Source organism: Stigmatopora argus, chromosome 6, assembly GCF_051989625.1.
Source record: "Stigmatopora argus isolate UIUO_Sarg chromosome 6, RoL_Sarg_1.0, whole genome shotgun sequence".
Lineage (NCBI taxonomy): Eukaryota > Metazoa > Chordata > Actinopteri > Syngnathiformes > Syngnathidae > Stigmatopora > Stigmatopora argus.
In genome coordinates, this window is record NC_135392.1 from 4552949 (window position 1) to 4566614 (window position 13666).

At 38.1% G+C, this 13666-nt stretch overlaps 1 protein-coding gene across 1 annotated transcript in view; it reads left to right on the top strand.

Moving 5' to 3' along the window:
• col2a1b (collagen, type II, alpha 1b) overlaps window positions 1-13666 on the top strand; it is a 40791-nt gene that overhangs the window by 11922 nt on the left and 15203 nt on the right. The window contains exons 5-25 of the mRNA XM_077603113.1: window positions 254-286; window positions 377-430; window positions 1273-1374; window positions 1771-1851; window positions 3653-3697; window positions 5536-5589; window positions 6091-6144; window positions 6790-6843; window positions 6935-6988; window positions 7082-7135; window positions 7417-7461; window positions 8072-8125; window positions 8212-8256; window positions 8452-8505; window positions 8679-8777; window positions 8849-8893; window positions 8958-9056; window positions 9179-9232; window positions 10120-10227; window positions 10742-10795; window positions 13040-13138. Of these exons, the coding sequence (XP_077459239.1) occupies window positions 254-286; window positions 377-430; window positions 1273-1374; window positions 1771-1851; window positions 3653-3697; window positions 5536-5589; window positions 6091-6144; window positions 6790-6843; window positions 6935-6988; window positions 7082-7135; window positions 7417-7461; window positions 8072-8125; window positions 8212-8256; window positions 8452-8505; window positions 8679-8777; window positions 8849-8893; window positions 8958-9056; window positions 9179-9232; window positions 10120-10227; window positions 10742-10795; window positions 13040-13138 (1341 nt within the window). The remainder of the gene's footprint in view (window positions 1-253; window positions 287-376; window positions 431-1272; window positions 1375-1770; window positions 1852-3652; window positions 3698-5535; window positions 5590-6090; window positions 6145-6789; window positions 6844-6934; window positions 6989-7081; window positions 7136-7416; window positions 7462-8071; window positions 8126-8211; window positions 8257-8451; window positions 8506-8678; window positions 8778-8848; window positions 8894-8957; window positions 9057-9178; window positions 9233-10119; window positions 10228-10741; window positions 10796-13039; window positions 13139-13666) is intronic.

Sequence of the window (13666 nt, forward strand, 5' to 3'; positions counted from 1 at the left end):
TATTGTATGAAAGTAAAAGCGTCTTACTTTGAAGGGTCATTTGGAGGTCAATACGGTCATAGATGTGTACAATGCTAAAAATATTTCAAATTAAAGTTCATTTGAGTCGGTAGTCCTATTTCCCTTTGTATCGTTGATATTTTTTATAGTGTGGTATAGATGTATTCCCGTGATTTTTACTCATTTATCCACATTTTTAAGACAAACCAATCAAATCGTACTCATGATTGTCTTCTTCTCTTTTTTTTTTTAGGTCATAGGACCAAGAGGACCATCTGGCCCAATGGTCTACTCTCGTTTATGACTTTTTTCATTCATTCATTGCGCCGGGATTAAATAATCCTCAGAGTTAGAATCAGTTTTATTACACATTTAGGGTCCACCAGGAGAGCAGGGAAATCGAGGACCAAGAGGAGATAAGGGAGAGAAGGTCAGTCTCTCCTTTTTTGGGTACAATATGTCACTTTTTTCTGTCTGTGGTATGCTTTTATTAAGGTGTGCAGGTGGTCTTTTGAGTCATCGCGTGTGTTTTGATTCATATCTTACCACCAGTCAGCGTCTCTTGATTATAAATTGTAGTCTTCTTTGTATTTTAACCAATACGATATTAGTGCTATAATATATTTCCTACCATTTTTATAGTTTTTTTTTTATTACATATATGACACATGTTTACTTACACTTAATATTTAAGCTTTGTCAATAGGGGAATCAAGTGTGTATCAAATATTTTTTGGGGGAAATTGAAATACATTCGTTTAACAGTATATATACACAATAGCAACTTTTTAAACTAGTTGGATTTTACTATGCGTACTATATTACTGAAAGATATCAGTTATTATTACATTTTTTGCAGCGTTATACAATTTATTGAAGTCCAATACAAAAGCTGTCAATTATTGAGTGACACTAAATAACGTTTGAAACTTTTTTGCTGTCCTTTTATTAGATTTGCAAAATGAAATTAGCAAAATTAGCCATTTTTAAAGATGTTTTTATTTTATTTTATTTTTTTCAGTGTGACAGTCAGTTCATTATTATGCAGCATTTAAGTATAGTAAGCTCTGCTCTGATTGGATCAAAACCATTCAATCATAATCAAAAGAAATTAAAGGGGGCCTCATTTTGTACGCAATTTAAGCTTTTAACAAAAAAATATATATATATATTTTTAGGGAATAGGAACTCCAAGTTATTCCAATCACGATTTGATCAATAGCCGTTGTTTGAAGGTACACACTAGTTCATTCTTCTCCCTATTGATTCCAGGGAACCCCCGGTCCCCGTGGCCGAGATGGCGAGCCCGGTACCCCTGGAAACCCTGGACCCCCTGGACCACCAGGTCCAAATGGACCCCCTGGCCTTGGTGGAGTAAGTGTCAACTCAAAGACAAAAGAACATCAATAAAATCATTACTTTAGGAAGACAAAAAGCGGGGCTTTTGATGGACAAGGGAAGGGAAGTAGCTTTATTGTTTTATTGATAATAAAACAAGACATTTTTGTTGTTAAGAAATAATAATAGTGAATAAAAACTATCAGGCGGCTAATCCGAATTAAGGATTCGTATGCTTTTAATGTGATGAGTACATGTTTAAAATGGGGAAAAAATAGGTCGACCTGGTTGGTTAATACAACAGTTAAGCATTCAAATTTGTATGTTAACATAAAGGCTAACATTAATTTGAAGATCGACTTCTGCAGTAACACTTGCACTGAAATGTTATTATGAATTCTAACCAAAATGCGTTTTGTTCTGATTTTCTAGAACTTTGCTGCTCAAATGGCCGGTGGCTTCGACGAGAAAGCCGGTGGCGGCGCCCAAATGGGTGTCATGCAAGGACCTATGGTAAGCCAAAAACTTCCCCTTTTTCTTCTTAAAAAGCCGGCGGTCAAAAGAAATTGATAAAATCTGGATGCTAGACCAAATCAGCATCTTGCAATGCATACGGAAGGGGATTAAACTGATCAAGAAGGAGAATAAAGCAGAAGGTTCAGACTCCAGAACCTTATTCCACCTGGAAAGTTCTTGAATTGGACTAGCAGCTTGACTTTTAATCAAAAACACGCCCATTCCGAGCACACGGGGGAACAACATGACTACTTAAACACACATAGACGACTATATATGCCGAAGTTGCGATCCTACAGACCTCCATTGATAATCCTGGAGCCACGGTGGTCAAGGTTTCCCACTCAATGGTGACTTTCATTCACTTCTGAGGACCACTGTGCTGCATTTATTTGAATTTGGGGGAATTATTTTAAAGCCACGCCAACATCCTGAAAGGAGCATTTATGTAAAAAAATATATGTTTAACTCTCCAAATATTTGAGCAACTTCCATCTATTTTCTATAGCACTTGTTAAAGAGGGGTTAGGACAGGGGCGGAACATAGGGGGGGCACACTCGCAACCGGGCCCCCGACTTTGGGGCCTTGTTTGAGGGCGTGATTGGGTGAGATGAGAGTATTAATAAATTGGAAAATGACGTGCAAGGCAATATGTTTTTTCGGGGTTAAAATTTAGCTGTCAGTACCCCAACATATAGCCCCGCCCACCCAGGCTGGTTTCCTGCTACACTGAAGAGGCCAATGAGTGCAAACTAACCCGCATTAATTTCATTGTCGTTCACATTTGGGTAGGAAAGTTATTTTTAACATGAGACTGTTCATTGGATTGAACAAATTTAAATTTACAGCCAAAGGATGCAAACAGTCACGTGATTGGACGTCTGTCAATTGAAGTGACTGAAATGTCTTGTCCGCGCTTAATGGCTTTTCAACAAAGTGAGTGTTTGGTTCATCACCTTCGCAGAATGTGATTTGCTCATGTTAAGCGTTTTCGGTGGTCAGGGTGTGTGTGTGTGTATGTGTGTGTGTGCGTGTTGACGTTGAGGCTGAACAGAAGAGAAATGAGTCGGAGGAATCTCACCTGCTACCGCTGAGGGGAGCAAGTATACCCGCGTTAGCCTTCATTTTCGCCCCGTGTCAAGCAGAGTTCAAACATGGCGATGAACTGTTAACTATGAATGACACTGTGGAATTCCAAATAATGTTTTTTTACGTGTCGTAGTTCACCTTGAGGCCCGAGACAGTGTTTTACTGCCTGCCAAAAGTGGGTTTCAAATACTAAAACTGCTAAAGGTGGGAAACCAATGCACACTTTACTTAAATAAAAGTACAAAAAAAAAATTTAAACTAAAAAAAGTGGGAAAACTGATATAATTCCTCCGAGCTACAGTCAATACAGGCACCAATAAGTACACGTGACAGCTCGAGGTAAATGTCTAACCTACAGAAGGCTGCCCACTAGTGGCTCAGTTTTAACTATAATTCTACGACTAAATATTCAGCCCTCATACAAAAACAAATCAAAAATCGGGGTCTTAGATTGAAGGATACTAGTCCATGCTACATAGTCGACAAGTTTCAAGAAAATTGTTTCTCAAATGATGGAAAAGGCAGAATTTAAAGTTGTGTACACAAGAAGAACAACAGGGAACCTTAAAATACCCCAAGTGGTGATTTGATAGCACTCCAGCCTGTAAAAATCGCAAAACAAATCGCAAAACAAATCGCAAAACATCCCGATGTTATATGAGAAATGTATGTTTGCTTATTTCTTAATTTTTCCCGTTTTTTTTTCAGGGCCCCATGGGTCCCCGCGGACCACCTGGCCCCACTGGATCCCCTGTAAGTACTATCTTTTCAGTACACACTTTCCACTGCCACACAATTATTTTCATCAACAACTTTTGTGTATAAAATCAGATAATCGGGACAAACTAAGTTTTTTCAAAGAAACATTAGTGTGGAATACAAGAATTCCGAGTTGCAAGCCTAAGGTATATGTTTGCCCCCCCCCCTGTTTTTTTGACGACACGCCCATTTCCTTGCAACTGGGGTGTCAAATCTGTGGCCCGTGGGCCGGGAAGAGGCCCGGTAGGGGCCCCTATCCAGCCCACTGGCACTTTGTAGCCCATTTATATTGTACATACATAATGAAATGCTTTTAATTTTTCGACAATGGCGCCACAAAACCATATGTTTGTGAGTTGTGTGATCCAAAAATACACTTTGCTTCATTTCCTATCTGCAATCAAGTTTGTTCATTCGCCCTCTGCAGTCAATGGAAACCAAGGTAGCAAGTTCCAATGCCCCAAAACCAACAGAAAGTCACCTGAAATTGACAAACAGTCCCTTGAAATCAGTAGCAAATGACAGGAAGTAAACCTAAAATGATGAGGAAGTGACGCCAAATGAACTCTGCTATTGACCCCTAAAAATTGCTGTAAAAAGTTCACTTTTTGGGGCAAAATTAGAAGAGAGCTAGTTGGCATGATGAATGTGGCCCGCCAAGTAAACAGTTTGACAGCCCGCCTTAGGATTTACGTCTGGCACGTCCCACCTGGTTTTTAAGGCTGTAAGGCCTCGCAGCTTTCTCCCAGCCAAATTATGTCTGACGGGTCTCCACTTGATGTACAGTGCAATGTTGTGTTTCACATTTGGAGGCCTCCGGATGCTTCCAGGAAGAGGGAGAAAAAAAGTGTGTGTTTGTACATTAGATGGCATTTTGGCTGAATTTTAACCACTGCATTTCAGGATTCATTTTAGCATTTATTGCATTCTTTTTACGATTTTATTTTTTATTTTGATAATAGGCGTATTTTTTGTTCATTTTTTGTAGTGTTTGTTTTATTAGGGAATACTTTAAGGTTTTTGTTTATTTTTTTTGTTTTTTTATTCATTTCCCGGCATTTTTTGCAGTATTATTTTTGAATGAACTGGACAGTCAGATTGGAATAATTGATTTTTACTCCTTGTTTTTTTTCTCATTTATGTATATTTATCTGCACAATATTTATATAATGTTTCGCTTTCTTTATTGGATGTTTTTGCTTTAAAAGGAATTTTTCTTTTTATGATTGTATATTTTTTGTTCATTTTTTGTAGTGTTTTTTTCATTAGAGAATACTTAAAGGTTTTTGTTTATTTTTGTTTTTTTTATTCAATACCGGCTTTTTTTGCAGTATTATTTTTGAATGAACTGGATCGTCACATTCGAATAATAGATTTTTGCTCCTTATTTTTTTTTCTCATTTATGTAGATTTATCAGCACCATAATTATTTAACATTTCTCTTTCTTTATTGGATTTTTTGCTTTAATAGGCATTTTTCTTTTTACGATTGTACATTTTTTTGTTACTTTTTTGTAGTGTTTTTTTCATTAGAGAATACTTAAAGGTTTTTGTTTATTTTTGTTTTTTTTTATTCAATACCGGCATTTTTGGCAGTATTATTTTTTTATGAATTGGATAGTCACATTTGAATAATAGATTTTTGCTCCTTATTTTTTTCTCATTTATGTATATTTATCTGCACAATATTTATGTAATGTTTCTCTTTCTTCATTGCATGCATTTTTGTGCTTTAAAAGGCATTTTTCAGTCATCTTAACTCATCCTATTTTCTATTTAACATGTGAATAAGCAGACCAGTGACCATTTTGTATCCCCTTCTGATGGTTTAGGGCCCTCAAGGATTCCAAGGCAGCCCTGGAGAAGGTGGAGAATCAGGACAATCTGTAAGTCTCATTCCCACCTTCTACTCCATTTTTCAATATATCATCTCCCACCATTATTTCTCCTGCCCGAGCACCTTTTTACCATTCCAGCCGACAGCATCTCCTAAAAAAAATGTTTGAAAAACGAGCTTCTACCGTCGTGCAGGAATTCCAACATGCAGATTGTCTTAACATCTGCGTCCTTCTTTTATTGATTTCTTCACGTGGACACGCGGCCTGTCTGTCGTTTTACTTCTCTTCCCGGCTTCCCTTTATTTAGCTTCCAGAAATGGCATGACCCCACCCGTTTTCCCCCCCACAAACCCTCAGCAGGTAGACTGAACCCTGAGCTGTGCTAATCTTCCCCCCTGCAGTTTGGGATTATCTTGCTTGGCATCATTATGCGTGATTAAAATCAATGCCGAACCGGTCCCGCCGCGGACCGCGTGTTTTGGAAGTAACGATTCCAAGGCCAGGGGCGTCTTGATCTCATCATTGTGCTTGTTTTGTGGTGTTTTTCAGGGTCCCATGGGACCTCGGGGACCCCCGGGGCCTTCTGGAAAACCTGGTGATGATGTGAGTGTGGAAAAGTTGGATGGCAGTGGTTTGCCTTGGTTAGATTAAATTAGATAACTTTATTCATCCCGTATTCGGGAAATTTCATTGGCACAGTAGCAAGAGGGGGAGAATACAGACACAGCAAAAGACATTTTAGACATAAATAAATAGGTATTGAAAAAATAAATCAATAAATTAGTGTGTTGCTGAAATATATATATATATATATATATATATATATATATATATATATATATATATATATATATATATATACATATGAATTGTATCATAAGTATATTTAGTTTCCCTCGTACGAACACGCGGCGAGTCTAATTGGGTTTTGTAAATAATGTCATGTAAAGCGAAGTTATTCATTTTTTTAAATGTGGTTGGTGGATACATGCTTGACGAATCTAACGGAGATTTGTTTTTTTTTCTATGTTAATTTAAACACCATGAAATTATTAATATATCAACTATTGTTTTTTTAAGTACGTTTTTTGTAAAACCGATCTCATTTTACCCATCTTTTGTTTTGGTATTATATAAGCATTTTTTTAATGACATTAGTTAATGTTTTATAATTTTTCCCAATTTTGTCATGAACTCATTCACCGAAAGGTGTTGAATTCTTGATTCACTTTTTTTTTTGCATTATAGGGCGATGCTGGCAAACCTGGAAAATCAGGTGAGCGTGGACCTTCAGGACCTCAGGTGAGTAATCACGTGGTTTGTTTCCATGGCGATGCCATGTCATACGTGCGCCCCGCTTCCGTTGAGCCTTGACGCTGTTCTTATTTTGTAGGGAGCTCGCGGATTCCCGGGAACGCCGGGACTGCCTGGCATCAAGGGACATCGAGTAAGTCCATTTGTTCCATTTTTCTTTTAACGATTCCAACGTTCTTTTTCAGATCTTTTCTTCACCATGTTGCCTTTTTTTCTCTTTCTTCAGGGGTACCCTGGTCTTGATGGAACCAAGGGAGAGACCGGTGCACTTGGGGCAAAGGTATTATCAACAATATTTATTCATTTGTTTCACTTTCGCAACTGCTTATAGGATCGCAGGGGGTGCCGGAGCCTAACCCAGCTAACTACCACTTTTTTTTTCCAGTATTTAGCAGCTGTGAATTCAAGTAAATAAAAGACCTTTTTTTTTAAAATGATGTTGTCAACCTTGTGAATAGCTGGCCACTGATTCAGCGGGCCTATAGTTAGGTGGCATGGGCTCCAGCACCCCCTGGCAGTTTGGAAAATGAATGAATGAATGTTGTCACGTCCTTTCTGCAGGGAGAGTCTGGTGCTGGTGGAGAGAGTGGCGCCCCTGGACCAATGGTATGTACATATATATTTATATATATTTCCACTATATTCAACACTAACAGACTAAGACTGAACCATTTGAATTCCGTATTGACCCGAATATAAGACGATCTCCTCTTTTTCGAGACTCAAGTTTGAAAAAAGACTTTGTGAGCACCAAATTCAATTTTATATAGAAAATGATGACAGTGGGATATGAAACAAATGATTATAACAATATAGGAAAAGCATATTTTTTGCCTCATTCAAATCATGCAAAAAATGCTATGACATCTTAATTTTCGAACATTTAACTATGTAACCTAAGTGCAATTACATTTGTAAATGAATGGCTTCTGCCTTTTGAAATTCAAATTAACCCATCTCCTGTAAAAATAATAATAATAAATTGCAATAGCTGTGTTGACCATCAAAGTGTTAAGCATTCGCTTTAAATATATCTGGCGCCATCTAACGTTATGAGTGGGTATACTGTCTATACCCCGATTTTAAGATGACTGACGTTTTCACTCTCATTTCAATGCAAAAAACACCGTCTTATACTCGGGCCAATACGCTACGTTAGCCTAGCCTTGCGGTTGGAGTCCAATTTTAATGCTATTATTGTCACCCACCTGCACAGGGGCCTCGAGGTCTTCCGGGTGAGAGAGGGCGTCCCGGACCCAGTGGTGTCGCTGTGAGTGCCCGAAAGAACGAGGCCAGAACGGGAAAACAATCGTTGGGCTAACATCTTGACTTTGTGGCCGCTTTTTTGGATTGCAGGGTGCCCGTGGTAACGACGGCTTGCCTGGTCCTGCTGGTCCCCCGGTAGGCACCCCATATTGAAAATGTCTTTTTTAATTTATTTATTTTTGTCGTCCAATAGCATGCCAATTTAAATGTCAACTTTCTATGGCCAGTATCCAGAAAGTTGCACGTGTTTTTTTTTCTCAATTTGAAAATTCTGGATATGCAATGTTGTAATGTTTTTTTTTTTTATTTATTTTTTTTTTTTTTTTCTAGGGCCCCGTTGGTCCTTCTGGAGCTCCGGGCTTCCCTGGCTCTCCTGGTTCAAAGGTCAGTCGCAAAGTTTCTTTTTAACGGAAAGACTGTCATTATTCAATGAAAAATTGAAGCCAGTAAGTTAAATGAGCCATTAAAGTGCACTGGGCCGTGATAATAATCGGATACTTTCACCAACCACCAGAGGAAGCCCCCACTTAACAAAATCCTTTTGTCTTGCCCATTAGGGAGAAGCTGGTCCCACTGGTGCCCGTGGACCCGAGGGTGCTCAAGGACCCCGCGGAGAGTCGGGCACACCTGGATCATCCGGACCTTCTGGCGCTTCTGTAAACGATTTCAAATGAAATATTTTGACGGCTTCTGGTGAGGCTCACTTGCCTGTTTTCTCCTTTTGAAGGGAAACCCCGGTACCGACGGGATCCCCGGATCCAAAGGATCATCGGTAAGTCCACTTGCGTTTTCATGAAAGCAAGAAAAAAATAAAATCTAGTTTTTTTTCCTTCCAGGGCGCTCCCGGTATCGCAGGCGCCCCCGGTTTCCCCGGACCTCGCGGTCCTCCCGGGCCTCAGGGAGCCACCGGACCTCTCGGGCCAAAAGGAACATCTGTACGTGATCACATTATAATACGGGGAGCAGAGATAGTGGCTTTTTTTTTTTGCTCTGGAAAATACATGGCTTTCCACTCTTCAAGTTGAGAATGATGATCTGTTTTTTTTTTGTCCTTTAGGGAGATCCAGGTATTACAGGCTTTAAGGGAGAGGCGGGGCCTAAAGGAGAGTTTGTAAGTCCACATTTTTCTTTTTTTATAAATTGAAATTAACTATGTGAAACATAAGCTTTAAAGACACAACCTAGGGAAGTCATACCGAACATTTTTATCGCCATTTCCGAGTTAATCCTAGCAATTTTTGGCAGAAAACCACGCCTGCATTAGCGTTTTGTTGTTTTTGAGTTGAAATTGAATCTTACATTGAAATCTGTAGCAAAGATGTCAAACTTATTTTTGTTATGGGCATCCAGAAAAATTGTTAAATTTAGCTGTCTTGGCTCTTGGGTCTCTTTATTTTTACTGTCAGCTAATTTTAATATTTTTTGGGTGCTCAATATGATAGGTCACTGAGTTATTAATACAATTATATAAATAAAAAATAATTAGAAATAATTTAATAAATTTTAAAAATTAATATTTCAATATTAAATTACGGTATAGTCACTTGAATGTAAAATAATGACTCAGTAACACACTACTTTATTTACGAGCTCTCAATGACGAGATGTCCAATTGCAACCTCATTGGCTGCCATACCTCCCATTCAAATGGATTGGACATTTACTACTGAGAAAACACATTGACATTCACAGCAGAAGGATGTTTAAAAACACAATTGGACGGCTATCATCCTCTCGGGAATGGCAACGACTCCTCCTTTTTTTACGGTAGTGTCCATAGCTGGCGGCCATCTTGGATGGGGCAACCAGCATTCGGAAAGTAGATGTTACTCCCCGATACATAAGAGAAGACATCTTACAAACGACAAAATCCCCAAACCGTATCCGGCAAGATGGCCGGAAAATGTATTGCTTATGATGACTTCTGACTTTGAGGAGAGATTGTTTCAAGAAAATGTCATTAATAACCGCCTCGCTGATAATGGCTGTTCTTGGCAGGGACCAGTTGGTCTTCAGGGAGCCCATGGCCCACAAGGAGAAGAGGGCAAGAGAGGACCAAGAGGAGAACCTGGTGCTGCTGGACCTCTTGGACCTCACGGAGAGAGAGTGAGTCCGCTTAAAATTCGGGATTGTGACCATTCGTTTCGTGGTTGCTGATTCATTTAAAAGATGTTTTCACTCCAGTTAGAGCTAGTCCAAACTCTTTTTTATTTAATTATTTATTGAACCGTAGCAAATTATGAAAACATTGTTGAATATGGCCCACAGAAGAAGCTTGACTTGAATCTACATTGATTTGCACTTCTCAGGTTCAACACTATGTGGAGGTGTTCACTCGTATAATGCCTATTTATATAAGATAAATAGGTTGTGCTTGGGCTAAATATGAAAGGTTGCTTTGGCGCCCTCCAGTGGCATATTGGTGCAAATTACATGTTAAAGTCCTTTGCCTATCTTGTCTGGATGCAAGGCAAGATGGTATTTGGGGTTTAATAAGTCCTGGAAAAAATACTACCATAAATTGCATGCACAAAAACTGAAATGTAATTTTTTCTTTAAGTTTTTAGCATAGATTAAAAGTTGGAAAATATTTCTAATGTTGATTTTGGTTGGTTTTCAGGGATCTCCCGGTAACCGCGGTTTCCCAGGTCAAGATGGTCTAGCGGGTCCCAAGGTGAGTCACGTCCTCATTTCCAAGAAGACAGCTAATATGATTGCATTACTGACAAATATGGAAATATGCCTTTATTAAAATGCATTAGCAAGAGATAAGAAGGCGCCGTGCCGTGGCTTCCATGGAATCCAATCCTAAATTTGCGCTGGCAACTTTTTGTTATAAAAAGTCACTTTTGGGTCAATGTTATCTCATCCCTCGGCACTCTAATTCCATTTTAATCCTCTAAATATCTTAACCTTCAGCCCTAAAACACTTTTAGCATTCCCATTTCCCTCAAATCACAATCGCACATTGTCTTGCAATAAACGACCTGTCATTCCGGCTGGATATTATGCACCTCATTAGCTCCTTCAAACTTTTATTTTTAAATTGCTTACATGCACTAAAAATCAGTTTAATGATGCGTGTTGCAACAATAAGGCAGGTGTTCCCAGGAGTAAACGCCCACTTACACTCTCATTAACCTTTCTTGAGCATTTCTAGAACAATTTATGCCATTTTTCCCGACAATTACACATGCAAGGCCAAAATAATTAGATGTTCTGTATTATTTTTTTCAGTGGGTAGTTTAACTTGAAGGTATTTGACAAAAAAAAAAGATAAATAGTAGGGATGTCCCTAATCAGAAATCGGATTGGAATTTATGGGAAATCAGCAACAATATATAGTATTATTATTATAGTATATATAGTATTTTTCAGAGGATCGGAATCGGGTAAAAAAAAAAAGATTTTTTTTTATGTTTTGCTATGGCAGTTAATGACTTAAAGGCAAGGGTGTCAAACTCGGGTTGGTTCGCAGGCCGCATTAACTTCATGCCGGACCATTTTAGATCTAATATCTAGATTTTTATTTTTTTATTTTATTGGATTAAAAGAACTGGATCAAAAGCCCTAAATAGTCAATTTTTATAGATCTAAAGCAATGTTTATTTGAGCTTTTTTTTCTTAGTAATGGAAAATGTCTTTTAATCTTGTTTTTTATTTCAAATGGAAACTAAATATTGTTTTAAGTGGAAAACGGCAAATATTTGTATATTAAATTTTAGATTTTACAAAATGCTTTTTGAACTAAAAACACAAAAGAAAAAAAAATGGATTGAATATATTGCAACGATTGATTTTAAAAAGGGGAAAATCAGGAAATGTACATCTACAATCATTTGAATCTGATTCTAAAACAGAAAGTCAGCACTCATAATTTACTTTCTCGGGCCACACAAAATGATGCGGTGGGCCAGATTTGGCCCCCGGGCCGGCACTTTGACACCTGTGCTTTAAGGTAACAAAATGATCCATAATTACATGTAATGGAAAAAAAATACAAATATATAGAATATTTCGACACTATTGAAGTACAAAAAGTAAATGTCCAGCAAATTAGTAAACTAAAATAGCTCAATTTATCGCATTGGGTGACCAAGTTAATTGGCCGTATAAGTTTATTTATATAAAATACATTGTTGAAACAATTTGTTTGCAACCTTATTTTGAGAAAAATGAGTTATTTTATGCTTTGTCGAAATCACCTTTTTATATACCGCATTTTCACGACTATAAGACGCACCGCATTTTAAGGCGCAGCGCATTATAAGGCGCAGCGCATTATAAGGCGCACCACATTATAAGGCGCACCCTCAATGAATGACACATTTTAATTTTTTTCCCATATATAAAGCACACTGGATTATAAGGCGCCCTGTCTATTTTGGAGAAAATTTTATACTTTTAAGTGCGCCTTATAGTCGTGAAAATACATTTTTAAAATATATCGGCAGATTCTCCAAATCTGGCAACTTGGAGTCACATGGAAATATACGCATAGGTACATTGGCTTGAAAAAGTAGTTATAAAAAGTCACAATGTTATCCAGTGGATATCGAAAGTGGCGTTACGTCGGGATGTTTTGACATTCATGTCAGCTAAACTGAGTGTCAATCAAGCATGCCGTTTCAATTTGCGGCCACCCGATGGTAGCATAGCTCCAAATCCCTCTCCGCACCGACGACCCAAATGTGTCGTACGTCAGCTGCAGAATCTCATTTAAAGTCGTCTCCTCGCGCACACATCTCATTTACGCTCAAATCATCCTGCCAGAATTTAATCTGCCCATCTGGAGTGGGTCAATGAAAGGCTTCATGCCGTAAATGGAGAGAAAATCTTCTCTTATGACTTCTTGAAGGAGGAATAAAAGGCTTGTGTGTGTTTTTTTATTAATTTTTTTATGTTCATGCTCTCTTAGGGTGCCCCCGGTGAGCGCGGACCCTCAGGTGCCAGTGGTCCTAAGGGTGCCAGTGGTGACCCCGGTCGTCCCGGAGAGTCTGGTCTAACCGGCGCCAGAGTAAGTTGTGGGGATAGAAACAGAGTCATTGATCTTAGGTGTGGGTTTTTTTTCAGTGGAGAAGGTCACGTAGTTTAATGGAATGAAATTTTTATATCGCCATTATTGAGTCAAAATGAGAATTATTAACATTGTGCTCAGAAGGACGGATTTGTGCCAGTAAAAAAATGAGGTGCACATGATGTGCTTAGGGAAAGAGTTCAAAGAAAGTACTGTTAAGAGGTTTTGAAAAAAATATTATCAAATACTTATAATAAAAATTACTGTGTGGAGAAGTTGTCATAGCCAACTGTAATGTAGTGTTTTTATTCATGATATATTTCTAGTTGTAACAGAATATACTAATTTATATTGTTCCATCCATGTTTGGAATAACTTTCCATTGAAAAATAGAAATACATTGTTCAAAAACTTGCATATGCACAGCAAAAATGCTTAAAATGTTTTGGAAACTTTTTTAAATTCATTAATTTATTTTATGCTTTGCTTATGCAGCACTAAAAAAATATTAGGGAAAATACATAAATA